Consider the following 14,994-nt stretch of genomic DNA (forward strand, 5'->3'; position numbering starts at 1 on the left):
GATGTAGAATAACACCATCAAGATGCAGAAAAGTCCCCTCATCCCCTTTGTATTCATTTTCTCTCCACTTCACCCTAAGGGAAAGAGTGACCTGATTTCTACCAAAATACATTATTTTTTTCTATTCTAGAACTTTATATAGTTGGAATCATAAGGTATGCATTCTATTGTACATGGCCTCTTTCACTCATAATACAAGCACAATGTTTTCATCAGGTTATTACCTGTATCAGTAATTTGCTCCTTTTTTATTGCTGAGTAGTATCCCAATATACATATTTAACGCAATTTGTTTACTCATGCATGCACCTATAAAAGATATTTGGAATGTTTCCAGTTTTTAGTACCTTCATTTTTAAGGACACAGTGAGCTCTTGCTATATACTTAGCTTCCCAGAATCAATGCTTATGGTTCAAAATCCCCAGGCAGCCTGGCCATCCTCTCTGTGACTCAGATGTCACTTCAGCATGTTTCCACTCAGTGGTGTGTGGCCCTGGCTTGTAGAGAAACCCTCACGTAAAATCCTTAAGGCATTTCAGAAATAAATGAATAAATACGAATGTATAAGGGAAGCAATATACATGCAAGTTCTGCTTCCCTCCCTACAACAAGTGCCCCTGTGCCAAGGATCACAGACTGTGCTGAAAACCGGATTGGGTAAGTAGCAAAGTAAAAATAAAAACACCCCGAGAAAAGCCTTAGATTAAAATCTACACAGTGAATTTTATTCTAATTAAAAAATAAATTTAACACTTAGCCTAGAGCACAGCTAGAAACTGTGTGAAATGTAAATTTGTTTTTAATAGTATAGAGTTTGAAAACAATTGCATTACAGCTATTAACATTTAATTTAGATATTTCCTGCATGTTTGGATACACACACACGCGCACTGAATGTTTTAGTAAATCTGGGTTGTTATTCTCAAGAAACCAAAGTAATAATCCCACGAGTATTTTTAGTAAATATATTGATAACTTTGAAAGACTAATAGACATTTTGTTATTAGTCCATCTTTGATCAACCATATCTGTAAAATACATTGGTTATGTTGAGTTTATTTGGGACAAGCAATTGAACATGTGCTTATGAAAAGCAGTGACTTCTTTAGGCCTTCCTGGGCTCCTCTGTCTTCAATTTTTAACATCCTCCAATATTTCATAAACCACTTTCCCAATTCATTTCTTCCCCTTAGCACTCACTGCCCTCTAACATTATCCCATTTACACATTGAGTTTCAAGTTTGTCCTCTGTCCTTGAATGTGAGGCTGTGAGGACAAAGGACCATTGTCTGTTTTGGCTGAATCTTTGGAACCTAAAACAATGTCTAACATGAAGTAGGTCATTCATATATATTTGCTAAGTGAATGAATGAATGAAACTCACGAGGATTCTCACAAAAGAAAAAATTAGCTAGATAATCTGCAAATAACTATCCATGGCTAATTATTTAATTTAGAAATATTTAAATTAAAAATAATAGTAATAACAAATAATAACATTGTATGCTTACAATGTGCTTGGCAATGTTCTATGCAGTTTCCACATTTTCATTCACTCAAAAGTATGTACGTATATACCATTAATTAGATTATTTCACAAATAGAGGAACCAAAGCATGGGAAAGTTCAATACCTTGCCCAAGAAAGAAAAGTTAAGGTGCTAAGTCAGACTTTCTGAGTTCAGGACCTGAGCTCTTAGTCTCTACATTATCCCACAAAACAGAATCATCTGAAAAGACAAAGTGTTAGATAAGAAAATATTTGATTCTCAGACATTTCCACTATGGAATATTATGCAGCTGTATAAACGAAGGATCCCTTACTGTTTGGGACAGCATGGTGGGGGCTAAGCAAAATAAGCCCGTCAGAGAAAGACAAGTATCACATGACCTCACTCATATGTGGACTCTAATGAACAAAATAAACTGATGAACAAAATAGATCCAGAGACATAGAAGCATGGAACAGACTGAGGATTCTAGGAGGGAAGGCGGGGAGGGGGAGTGGATGGGGAGAGATTAACCTAAGAACTTATATGCATATATGCATAACCCATGGGGGGAGGGGTACAGGGCAGAGAGGATCAATGGGGGAAAAAGGGGGACATTTATAATACTTTCAACAATAAAGATAAATTAAAAAAATATATGTATATATTTGATTCTGGTGGAAAATATTTCCATTCCTAACAGCAGAACTGCTTCTCAGAAAAGCATAGTTCCTAGGACACAGTCCAGAACTACAGGATGGAGGCATGGCATGGATCATAATGGCTCAACTTCTCCAAATGCTATAGATTGAATGTATGTGTCCCTCCAATATTCATATGTTGAAAACCTAATACCCAAAATGACATAGTAGGAGTTGAGGCCTTTGGCAGTTGAACTGATCATGAGGGCAGAAGCCTCACGAATGGGATTCATGCCCTTATAACAGAGACTCCAGAGAGATATCTCACCCTTTCTGCCGTGTGAGGCATGGCGAGAAGTCAGCAGCCTGCAACTCAGAAAAGGGCCTTCAGCACCATCCAGCCGTGCTGGCACCCAGCCTGAGCTTCCAGACCGCAGAACTGTGAGGAATAGATTCCTCGTTTCTAAGCTGCCCAGTCTTGTTTCTAAGCTGCTATTTTGTTACAACACCGTGAGTGGACAAAGACACCAAAGGACGCATTGCTCTTCCAGATGGCACTTCCTAATTAGTGGGAGTTTCGTTACGGTGTGAGTTTAATTGTGTGCACACCTATTCCTTTCTTATTCTCTAGGCTCCTCTTCCTTCCTGCCCCAGCCTGGTCCAAGGGGAGGGCATTTCCCAAGGATGGACACCCTGATGCACTAAGGTTAAGCAATCCGATTATTAGTTTGAAGGAGAAATAAAGGCATGCATATGAATGAGCAGTTGGTGTTTCCTAATATGCGACACGCCCTGCAGAAAAGGAAGGTGGAACAGGCTTTCAGTTTCAGATAGCACACCAAGGCTGAGGGAGAAAAGCCATGGCCGGTAAGGTTTTTTGTTTTGTTCTGTTTTTTTTTTTTTTACTTTCTAATTAGAAACGTCTTGGGGGGTGGGGGGTATCGGAAGTGGCAGGCTTTGGGGGAGGCCATAGTTAGGTTCTGGGAATGTTTAGGTGAGCAGAACTGAGGGAGAGGGAAAGCAGAGGGAGGAGCGCAAGGGGAAGTGGAGAAGGGGCCCAAAGACCTGCACAGCTTTCAGGCCAGGCAAGGGCTGGAAAGGAACTGGGCTTTACTGGTATTTTACTGTCATTTTGCAATCGAAACTGAATTATCTGACAGAGGGTGCACGATCCATGGGCATGAGGTGGGTGCCAGCAACTGTTGCCCCCGAGGGAAATGGGCTATCGCTGCTGCATTCTCTCATTATGCAGAGTTTAATAAACATGAGTCGCTGTCAGGGTGGCCCCTGGTTTTCAGGCACTAACTTAGGGATAGTAAATCTCAGACTTCAGACCATTCAGTGAGCACACATGGGTGATACCGAGGAAAGAATCAGAGATGGGGGTACCTCAGGATGACAGAACTGCGCAGAGAGGGACATTTTATGGATTCAGTCTGAAGGAAGCTATTCCCCATTGCTGACTCGAGAGGAAAAGGTGGCTGTTTTAGTGACTTGAAGAATCCTTGTGCTTCAACCAGACTTGGTCCTGAAGGAGAAAAGGAAGGCATTTATCCAGTCGGTGACCCCGGGCACCATAAATGGCTTGTTGGATGAACTATTAGAGAAAAAAGTGCTGAACCAGGAGGAGATGGAGAAAGTAAGAAATGAAAATACCACTGTTATGGACAAGGCCCGAGCTTTGGTAGATTCGGTCACTCGGAAAGGGCCCCAAGCAAGCCAGATCTGCATCATTTACATTTGTGAAGAGGACTCCCACCTGGCAGACAAGCTGGGGCTCTCCTCAGGTAAGGCCAACGACTCCGGCTAAAGTCCACATAGGCCCTGGTCTTCCTATCCATATCTGATTTCTTTACTGGTCTTGTTAGTTTGCAGACGACTTCTTTATGTCTGGCTTCAGGGCCACATTTCTAAATCAGTGGCACTATCTACGTCCCCTGTCCCATTACTCTTTGTACCTTTTCCTTTAGCCTCAGGATCTTTCTTTGGATTAAAACTCATTTCCCATCCTGAATATGTGGTAGCTCAGCTCAGTTGTTGGAACTTATGAGAACAGTCTGATAAGCTTATACTCTATTCTCTAGTCCCCCTGGCAGGGCACATTACTTAGTTATTTAGTCAGTTATTTAGTTAAGTCTAGGGATCCCTAGAAACTTATATAGTTATCTGACATGAAGACTTAAGGTCTATAACCAAGTAGTTTTTATAATTTCTCTCCAAAATTTTGCTCTCCTGGAGGAATAAAACATATTTCAATGATGGTGAGGCACTCAGAGAATCAATTCAATGCGTACAAGAAAAGCTAGGATTTTAAAAGTGGACTCTTTCTTCTCATTGCCCTCTTGCATTTTCTTTTGAGGAAAGTGGTCCATGAGCATGGACTGAGGCTGTGGACCATTGTGTAAGGCCCACCCTCTACCTCCCATCCTCTTGGCCCCAATACAGGACTCAGGCATCTGACCCGCCCCTTCTCTCTATAGTCCCTTAGTCCCACACAGCAAAGATGGGAGCGAGCTCCCTGCCACTGGTCTCTTTTATGCTCCCCAAATTCAATCATAAGGAAAGTTTGTTCCTTGGAGGAGAGAAGCTTTTTATCCTAGAGACTAGGGGAAGCCTAGGCCTATCTTACTGACAAAGCAAAGTTCATCTATGGATAATTTCTTGTTTTTTGTTTTAATACCTTTTTTCCATTTAACACTCTACCCAAATTAAAGACAATCAATAAGTAACAACGAGGGTTCAGAATAATTGTAAAATAGCCAAAGTTTCTTCTTCCTTGACCCATTCCTTTCAGTTCATAGTCCTCGAGTTCTAGAAGCACTTGGACAACCCACTACAGTAAGGCTAACAGCTGGAGTCGCCCCCGCTGCTTCTCAGCTGACGCCTCCTCAGTCAGCTTTGTCAGCCTGTGTCTCTCCCTCACCTACTTGCCAATTGTTTTCAGAGCCACAGAATATGGTAATCAGATGCCTAATTGAATGACTCTAATGGGAGAGAGCTTTCTGAAAGAAAGTTCTTGGCATGAACACTACTGCCATAACCAGGCCTCCTCCAGAAAATGTCTTGAATTTACTGCTGGTTAATCTAGTCCAGCAGCCTAGATTGAGAGGATGGGGCAAGCTGCAGTCTGTTGCCTTGAGCTTGACATTTTGTGGGACAGCCTATGGCTCTGCCTCATTCAGAGCAGGGAAATGGACCATATTTTGTCTATGGAAATCTTGTCTTCAGTAGGTACTATGAAATGAAGACTCGGGATATATCATATTTGTTAGCTCATGCCAATTCTTAAAGTTTCTGGAAAAGGTTCTCAGGTGTGTGTTGTTATATTGAGATCCTTATAAAAATGTAAAGTACTTTAAATTTAACTCTTGTCCTTGAAATTGGCAATCATGAGGAATCGTGACTTCAGAGGATACGCTAATAGATCTGAGGGGTTTTATGAAACCCAATAGCGTAAGAGTAAGGCTTTTCGGTGTTTTTCTCCTCAGAGTGCGACACTGAGTAGGGTGAGTGCAGATTACAGGAACTGTGGTCAGGGCCCCTGTCACATGCATCAATCTATAATGCCCTTTGTGGGCTGGCAGAGTGTTTCGTGAGCAAGTCCCCAGGATTAACGGTCAAAGGAGATTTGTGTTTATATCTGAGATCTGCCATTTTCCTGTTCTCTGGCACTTAGAAAATTAACTAAATGCTGATTGAGGGAAGATGGGTGAGTCACCTCATCATCATTTTCTGCTGCAATAAATCTTGGCAAGGGTAAGTGTCTGAGCCTTTTCTTCTTACTTTTTTCTGAAGTCTAGGTCAGCTCTGAGTTAGCTTCACTTTGCACAGGCCTGCTGTGCCGTAGTGGTCACCGCAGGAGCCACCTTGAAGCATGCATATTAAGAGAATTCTTGATTCTACAGCTGATGGAATCTCAATTCCACTTTCATCAGAGAAAGTGGAAATCAAGGAATTTACTTGAAGACATTCTCTTGTTCTGCCTCAAATGTTTAGGTCCAGTCATTCACGTAGGAGGCTTTTTTCGCCCAGTGATGCTCGTGGTTCCAGGTAAATCACAATTTGACCAGGGTCAAAGCTCATGGAAGTTATTTTCAATAGGGAGTTTCCAACACATTGGGGCAAGATCCGACAGAGAAAGTGATTAATTTGTGGCCTTTATCTTTCCTCAGGTGCACACTCGGAAAATGCTCATAGTACGCAAGACTCCCTAGCACAGCCTCTCCTCTTCTCAGGTAATGGCATGTTCAGACAGGAACCGTTTCGAACCCCTCTTCCCTGGCATGAGCTACAGATTCATGGGATAAACCCAGGGTGAGGCAGCGGGCAATTCTCCTGCATGGATCCTACGCCTTTTTCTCTTTTTAATATATTCTGCTTTAGCAGAAGTCATTCCTGCCTTTTCACTACCATGTGTCTACTGACAAATTCTGAATCTGTGTCCCAGATTCTGACTGCCCACTTGAACATCACACTTCATTCTTCTAATGCCTGCTGACCACATGCACTCACATCTCCCACCCACCCCTTTTCCCTACGTATCCAGAGCCGAACTTACCATCCCTCCTTCCCTGCACCTTGCTTCTCCAGTTTTCTCTGTCTCGGTGGTGGTGCCACCATCACCAAGTTACTCAGACCAGAAACCTGAAATTCTCTTTTTAGCTCTTTCCTCCCTTAGTTCCAAGCAGTGGCCAAGTTTTGTTGATGCCTCTCTCAAATCCAGATCTGTCTAGCCCCTTCCATTCCTATAGTTTAGAGCCCCTATTCCTACAGTTCCCTATGATTCTCTAGCCATAATTCTCATTATATTTTTTTGTATTTTAAAAAATAAATTCATCAGTGTCCCCCACTGAGCTTTAAGCTTTATGAGGAAATTGGACAGGTGTGACTTGTTCACGGTTATGATCCCATCTGACAGTAGATGCCTCATAGTGTGCATGCCATAGATATTTGTTAAAATACTATTTTACTAAATAATTTCATCCTAATTTGTATTATTTGCTAGGCCATTAGAAAAATATTTTGCCCATGCCAACTGTGTTCCAGACCTTGTCCTATGTACTGTTTAGAGAGTAATAAAAAAGACAAACAGAGTTTCTGCTTTTATAAACAAGTTATGAATGACTGGGTATTTAAGAATTTCCATGACCGAATTAAAGGTAGCAAAATAATTAGGGATGTCTATAACACTACACACCCCCGTATCAGTTAAGATGATATAGAATGCTGCAAAAAAAATCCAAACCTTTTAATGGCTTGTATATGATAGAAACTTAGGTCTCATTCATAAGCGGGCATACTTCATCAGCAGGCATCTCTCCACCAAGTGCTAACTCGGACACCTAGACCTCTTCTGTCACATGGCTTTGATATCTATACTACACAATGCCAAAACGACTGTGGTCGTAACCGCCCAGTTAATGGCAGTGGAAGAAATACGGAAAATCATTTGTGAGAGGTTTTGCTAGAATTGGCCTGGATGTGTGTGTCACACACCATGGTTCTGCTTGCCTTCCATTGTCTAGAACTCCAGCACATGGCCACACCTGCTAGGGTGGTTGGCCACACGGACTAGACTAGCTGTGTGCCCAGGAAGAAGACGACAGTGGCTTGTTGAGTAGGTAGCCAGAAACTGCCACAAAATTTTAAATGCAAAATGTCTCATTTCACACACTATTGAAGGTGGCACAAGAAAATCCCAGGTCCAGGATGAAAAGGAAGATCTTTAAAATATTTCAGTCCTCTATCCTGAGAAAATGGTCTCAGCTTTATTGAGTCTTGATAAGGCCAATATGTATCAGATTCCTTATTAGTAAACCTTGTTTTTGTATGAGTCCAGCTTCTTGCTTACTAAATAATCAGTGTTTTATTTGTTGTGGAACAATAATTTACTCACAATTCTTGAATTATTTCATCCAAAAATGATCTTTTTCTCTTAAAGTAAAAATACCTTATATTTGGAAGAAATTTAGAGGCCACAGAAGCAAATATTTCACCAAGTTTGAAAGTAACTGTAGTGAATCTATTAAGGGTGGCTACCTCATGCATGTTTTCTTAGATATTTCATGGGATGGGACACTCACTATACACCCAAATGCCCCATTCCTTTACTAAGAAAAATTAGCTCTAATATAATCTAGATATTCCTCTTTAATATTCTCCATTGTCCCCCAGATTCCTGTATGAAGAACTAGAACATTTCTTCCACCTAATAATGATTTCTACAGTTGTCTCCAATATATTCATTCTAATTATCTTTTACTTTACCCACAGCAAATGCATTTCATGTTGCCTTGGTTTACCTAAATAAATATACTGTAATTTCTTCAAATTTTCCTCCAAAATTGAATATGACTTTTTTGTTTGAATAGTTTAGCTTCTGACAGATATTCCAAATATTGTGAAAACATATTTATTTTGAAACAGACGTTATGTTACTCCTTTAGCAAGTACATCACACTGTTGGATAGTGTTGAACTTGTAATAAAATAAACCCTAAAGGCTTTACTCACATAAAACACTGTGAAAACTCTTCCTCATATATTTGTATGATCAGTGTTCAGTGCTATGAATCCATCTAGTATGAATTTTGATTTTAGCATTTATCATTCTATTTCATAGTCATTCTAGTTAACATATTCAATATGCTTCATCTGCATCCCCATATGTACACAGAGTAGGGAGATCCTGAAGGACAAGACAAAGCCCTTCCTCCCTCCCTCCCTCCCTCCCTCCCTCCCTCCCTCCCTCCCTCCCTCCCTCCCTCCCTCCCTTTCTTCCTTCCTTCCTTCCTTCCCTCCCTCCCTCCTTCCCTCCTTCCCTCCCTCCTTCCCTCCTTCCTTCTTCTCTAATGTCTACTCTCATGTCTATTAAGTATATAAATAAATAAACATATACAGTTTTAAAAACATTGAAAATGAGTAATTAAGCTCCACCTCCATTAAATTTTATTCTCAACTTTAAATCATTAGAAATAAATTTATATCTTAACTATTTTATCTAATATATTGATTTTCTTTTTCCTGAGAGTCCTGTCATGCATGGCCTTGAAAAATTCCCTTTTCATTCTTTAACCTAAAATATATGTAAAAAAGCTAGTCAGAAGAGATAAAGGTAGATTCTTATATCACACCACTGGAAATCTCCTCTGTTTTGGGATGTGTTCCAATAGCAGTGACTCACTCAACAGTGTTAACAACTGGCCCGGGGTTTTTCTTCTAAGGATTCACTTTCTCCTCCGTGACTTCACATGCAGATCATGCTGTGAGGAGCACCTAGTGGGACACTCAGGGATGCCATTATTCATAATGTTTCTTGTCTGTTGCAGCTCGCCAGGCAGTGCAAGAAAACCCAGCTAACCTTGCATCCCCAGGACCAGGAGGGAGCCTCAAGCTTTGCACCCTAGAAATAGCCCAAAGGATACGGAATGAAAAGTCAGCAGAGGTGCTACTCTCAGAAAACAGGATCTGGGTGAAAGAAACACTGGAAACCATTTGAAAGGGCACTGGAACTTTCTTAGAGCCAATTTCCTAAGGAAGTCCTAGAAAATCATCCTGCTGCTTCCCTTACATAAAGGATTTCTATCTCCTAGTTCCAGGCTTATGTATTGAGTTCCAAGTTTGATACAATTCCCTGAGAAAATAATTATAATAATAACAACAATGACATTCATTCAATGCTTAATAGAAAACAGATACTGTTCTAAGCAGTGTTGCACATAATAACACCTTGAATCTTAAAAATAGCCCATTTTATAGATCAGGAAACTGTGGCATGGATTATAAAATATTCTTGGCAAAACCAGTAAGCTGAGAAGTCAGTTTTAAAATTCTGTCATTCTTGCTTCAAAGCCGGTTCTTTTCTCACAGTCTTAACTCTCAAAAATAATTAAATCAAGTGGTCATCTGGGCATTTATCTGTAAGCTCTATTCCATCTCTTATAGTAAGATTCATTTGCCCTCCCTGTTCTTATATGTGGTTCATGAGATTTGGTTTCTGGATAGGACTATAGGAGGAGAAACCATCTTATGCCCTCAAGATGAAATTTAACAAAAGAGAACAAGACTGTTTATACAATTTTCATTTCCTACAGATTTACCCAATAATGGAAAAGCTTACTCGCAAACGTATTGCCCTCATTATCTGCAACACAGAGTTTGACAAGCTTCCCAAGAGAACTGGAGCTGATGCTGATATCAGAGGTATGAAGATGTTGCTAGAAGGTCTGGGATATGCAGTGGATGTAAGAGAAAATCTCACTGCTTCGGTAAGTTCTTCCAGAATGTAGGGTCAGTGATCACTCCCTTCATTTTACTAAAGAACTTTTGGTTGTAGCACCAGAAATTTAATTTCTTGATAGTTTAAAATTTAAATTTGCCCTTGGAAGGTGCTTAATGCCACACTAACCCCTTTTAACAGAGTCTTTTAGCAAGAGTCCATGGAATTTTTATTTGGGAATTGTTCTATTAACACAATAATACCCTTTCCTCTCCATAAGAAATTCCTGAACAACACCCTATAACCCTATGTCATCTTTCTTTGAATTGAAACTTAAATTTTCTTTTGTACCCTATTGATTTTTATATCATCCAAGAATTCCTTAAGTATCTTTTTATTGAATACCCCAGATGCCATGATAATGAATCTCATCATGCAAAATTAATGGAATGGTCTCTTCCAGGACATGATTACAGAGCTGAAGGCATTCGCTGCCCGGGAGGAACACAAGGACTCTGACAGTACTTTCCTGGTGTTCATGTCTCATGGTATTCGGGAAGGCATTTGCGGGAAGAAACACTCTGAGGAAGTCTCAGATGTATTAAACATCAACACCATCTTTCAAAGTTTGAACACTAGGAACTGTCCAAGTTTGAAGGACAAACCCAAGGTGATCATTGTCCAGGCCTGCCGTGGTGGTGAGTGCGATGTCTGTTAGAACACAAGACATACAAGTAGTGACCTCTTCATTGATATACATTTTCTGTGCCTGCTCCTTAATGTCAAAGCACACGTACTGTCTGCAAACAAAACTGTAGCTTCTGTGAGTTGTATGAATAGTTGGTAGATATTTATTCCATTTTCAACTAAAGAGATACCACTTTTAGTCTTAGGACTTTGACTTTTCAATGCCATTAGAATTCATTTAAGGGTTAGTAGAAATAAGAGTTGTTAAAAAGATAGTTCCTCTAGTGTATGTGTGTATATGCATTTGAATGAAAGATAGCCACAAATAAATTAGTAAATATGGCTGAACAGAGGTTTAAGGGAGAAAGTAATTCTCTCCACTGTTGGTAGTAACAAAATACTAAATCTTGTCTTTCTAGAGAATGAAGGGGTGGTGTGGTTAAAAGATTCATCAGGAGGTCCTGGAACTGGCTTCTCATTGGATCCAGAAGATTTTGAAGATGATGCCATTAAGAAAGCCCACATAGAGAAGGATTTTATTGCTTTCTGCTCTTCAACGCCAGGTAACGACTGCCTGCATAGGACACCTTCATGGGCATTGCCAATGCAGAAATCCACACACACTCTATGGAGAATGGATATCTGTTGAACTTTCTATGAGATTTCTGAAAAACAACTAAAGCAGTCCTCCCAGTTTAAACCTTCAAATAACTTTATCCACAGAGATCAAATGTACATATATTTACACTAAATTAGTAATCAGTAAACTCCCACGGTGCAGAAATTGTTTCCTGGAACTGCAAGGGATCAATTGAGGAGTATCTACACTGAAGTGAATTAGAATCTGACTCCACGTAGGAAAGGCTCACAGTGTTGGGATCAATCAGGAGTTCAATTTGCCTGGACCTCATCATGTATTTACAGAGAAGTAGTATTTACAGGGGCAGGGAGAGGTAGAAAAGCTGACAAAGCATATTGAGTCTCTAAGTTAAACTGTCTTCAACTAGAAGTATAGAGTGGATGAAAAAGAAAAAACCTTAATGGTTTCTAAATCTAGGCTATGGGTTAAGGATACTGCCAATTATATCCTGACCCTGCCTTTTCATATTTTATAAACTAGTTCTAGATATCTAGCCTCTCTGGGCTTTTTTGAATTCCTCACTGATGTATGTAAATACAAATATCATTGTTCTAAGATTTGAATGAGATTTTATATATATTATATATATATATATATACAGAAAGAAGAGAGAGAGAATGATACAGAGTAAACCACACATGAAATAATTGCTATTATTAAAGATGTTTGTATTTTTAAGTTAACTCAAGGTTTCTACCTTTGATTCCAGCATTCCACAAAAGATTTGCCTCTGGCTATAGAGTCCTTTATAGACACCTTGGCTTCTCAGCATCCATCATGCTGAGTTTTCTCTTCTTCTTTTCTTTTCCTCAACCTTCTGTTGCAGATGACTCTTAAAAACTTCAATTCCTTTGTCTTCCGCTAGGAAACTTAGCTTCACAGTCTCTGGTAATCACAGGTACATTGTGGTGCTCTCCTGAACATATGGGACCATTTACTCTCTTAATTTCACAGAGAACTTGTGGAGATTTCTGCCTCCACCCTCTCTCCCATCCCCTGCCTTTAACTAGAACCAGCTTCATAAAATACCTGTGACTTTAAATAGAATTTTAATCTATTTTTATTATATACTTTATTACCATTATTATTGGCTAAAAGGCTCTGTTAAAGCTTGTGTCCATGGTTATATACATAGCTTTTCTCTCAAATATTTCTTTGCAAAATTTTTAAATGGCTCCATGATTTCTATGTCTCTACTGTTTATATAATTAATATCATTCTTCAATATTTCTCTTTCATAAGACTGTTTTTTCCTCTAGTACAATATGATATTTTTCTCTTAAACCATTTTTAGGTTTTTATTTCTTTTATATTGGCACCATTTTCATATTTAGTTAACATTTTTTGGTACAAATACCATATGATCAATATTATTTGATTTTAATTAAATTATTTACAAGGTAGATATTAAAGGTTATTAACATAGTTACTCTGTATACACTGGGTATAACATATCCTATATTCTCCCAAACACTTATAATACATTATATGTGGTCTTTCAATATATTTTTGTGGCAGAATGTATTACCCTCCCTACCTTTTACAGTCAAGGCCCTTGCGTTTCGGAGTGTATAATTAACTGAAATTAGAGTCAGTAAATAGCACTCTTGGGATCCACACTCAGGTATTTCTTCTCCAAGGTCCAGTCACTTCCCTCTACCCCATTCTGCCTTCTCCTCCCCACCTACTAGATTTGCAGGTCCTTGAACTCAGAGACTATGCCAAGCTAATAACTGCACCATATATGGCATTCTTCATATGACATTAATAATTGTGGAGTATCAGTAAAAATATACTCACTAAACTTTGAATATATTTACTAAATAATGGCAAAGAGTGTCTAGAAAACAGTATGAACTAACAGCCTTCCTCAGCTGGAGTGGAAGTCCTAGAATTCTGTTTTTATGGCCAGACAAGAGTTTTGCATGAGATTTGGAACATGCTTTATTCACAGATAATGTTTCTTGGAGACATCCCAAACGGGGCTCTCTTTTTATTATTAAACTCATCGAATGTTTGCAAGAATATGCCTGGTCCTGTGATGTGGAGGAAATTTTCCGAAAGGTAAGGCTCTAGATGTTTCTCATACTCTATTTCCCTGGATATTTGACTATTCCAGTTGAAACCTAGGAAGCAACTCTAAACATGCTTATCTTTCAGAAATGCCCTTTCCAAATGAACTTTGAGGTTCTTTGGTGAATCAGAAAACCTACAAGCCAGATCCAATCTGCTATGATCTAGAAATCAACCCCTAGAAAATAATAATTTATTTTAACTCCCCTCTAGCCCTAAGTAGACAAACAAGTGGACTCCAATTTGCCTGTGTCCATAGCTATTAGATCCAGCAATAGATTTAAACAGTCTGGTCATTCCATGATTGGATATATATATTACTATGATTCTTACAGATGCACAACCTTTTTGTTTCTATGATATATTTTGCTATACTTTTTTGTAATTTTTCCAGCTTAAGTAAAGATTCTTCCACTCAGGGGGGAAAAAAGTACAGACTCTCTTTTCCTTTTAGGTTCGATTTTCATTTGAGTCACCCGATGGTAAGGCACAGATGCCCACCACTGAAAGAATGACTTTGACAAGACGTTTCTACCTCTTTCCAGGATATTAATATAAGTAAGTTCTATCATGTCAATGGACAGATGTGTGTGTGTGGTGGGGATGGGTGAGCTTGAGGAAGAGGGCTTCAACTTCATCCTGGTCAAGGTCTTAATGTCTCGTATGGTAAATGAGAGGGACTAAAAAGATGCTTTCTGCTGGTTCAGTGCAGAGCATATTGCTCTTCTCTCAAAGTTCAGCAGTTAGATGTCCCTTTCTCAGGGTCAGTTGATATAGCAGATATAGATTGAAATGTGGCCAAAAGATGATGAAAGCTTGGTTTTAGATGCTCCTCTTTTTCACGCAGCAGGGCAATATTTAGACATAACATGGGCTCTTCCTTTTTATGAGTGTGTGTGTCCCCATAAGTGGAGTGATCTTTCAACTTGCATTTATTTTAGCAGAACTCTTTTTTTTTTAATGTTTGTTTGTGTGTGTTTTCTTGTAGAAAACCAGGAGTTCTGTCATTCTGTTCTGGTTTTTGGAATGATACGTGCAGGAAGAAGACATTTTTTTAAAAGTTCCAATAAATCTGAAATAAAAAAATGAAAAGTTGTCATGGTGTTTTTCTATTCTGAGAAGACAGAGGTAGAATTTGGAGCTTGTAATGGAATTGGAATCTTTAGACTTGATCCATGAGCACTGAAGCACCTAATAGCACTATTCTTTCTTTCTAGAAACCATTTTCTGGGCTTTCAGTTTTAGG

The 14,994-nt window shown here is 39.2% G+C and overlaps 1 protein-coding gene and 1 pseudogene across 1 annotated transcript; both read left to right on the top strand.

The window, feature by feature from the left end:
* Positions 1-2,836, top strand: part of LOC107532339 (caspase-1-like) — a 40,732-nt pseudogene extending 37,896 nt beyond the window's left edge.
* A 155-nt stretch (positions 2,837-2,991) lies between these two features.
* CASP1 (caspase 1) lies at positions 2,992-14,301 on the top strand. Its single transcript, XM_016206679.2, has 9 exons — positions 2,992-2,998; positions 3,652-3,918; positions 6,304-6,366; positions 9,459-9,574; positions 10,224-10,397; positions 10,812-11,046; positions 11,455-11,598; positions 13,630-13,739; positions 14,203-14,301. The coding sequence occupies exons 1-9, from the start codon at positions 2,992-2,994 to the stop codon at positions 14,299-14,301; spliced, it is 1,215 nt and encodes a 404-aa protein (XP_016062165.2).
* The last annotated feature ends 693 nt before the right edge of the window (positions 14,302-14,994 follow it).

The sequence above is a fragment of the Miniopterus natalensis genome, chromosome 11 (assembly GCF_054644295.1).
Source record: "Miniopterus natalensis isolate mMinNat1 chromosome 11, mMinNat1.hap1, whole genome shotgun sequence".
NCBI lineage: Eukaryota > Metazoa > Chordata > Mammalia > Chiroptera > Miniopteridae > Miniopterus > Miniopterus natalensis.

Excerpts from the sequence above, each read along its gene's own strand:
- CASP1 (XM_016206679.2), top strand. Across the intron at positions 6,367-9,458 it reads ACAGCCTCTCCTCTTCTCAG|CTCGCCAGGCAGTGCAAGAA; the intron begins GTAATGGCATGT and ends TGTCTGTTGCAG. Across the intron at positions 11,047-11,454 it reads TGTCCAGGCCTGCCGTGGTG|AGAATGAAGGGGTGGTGTGG; the intron begins GTGAGTGCGATG and ends TTGTCTTTCTAG.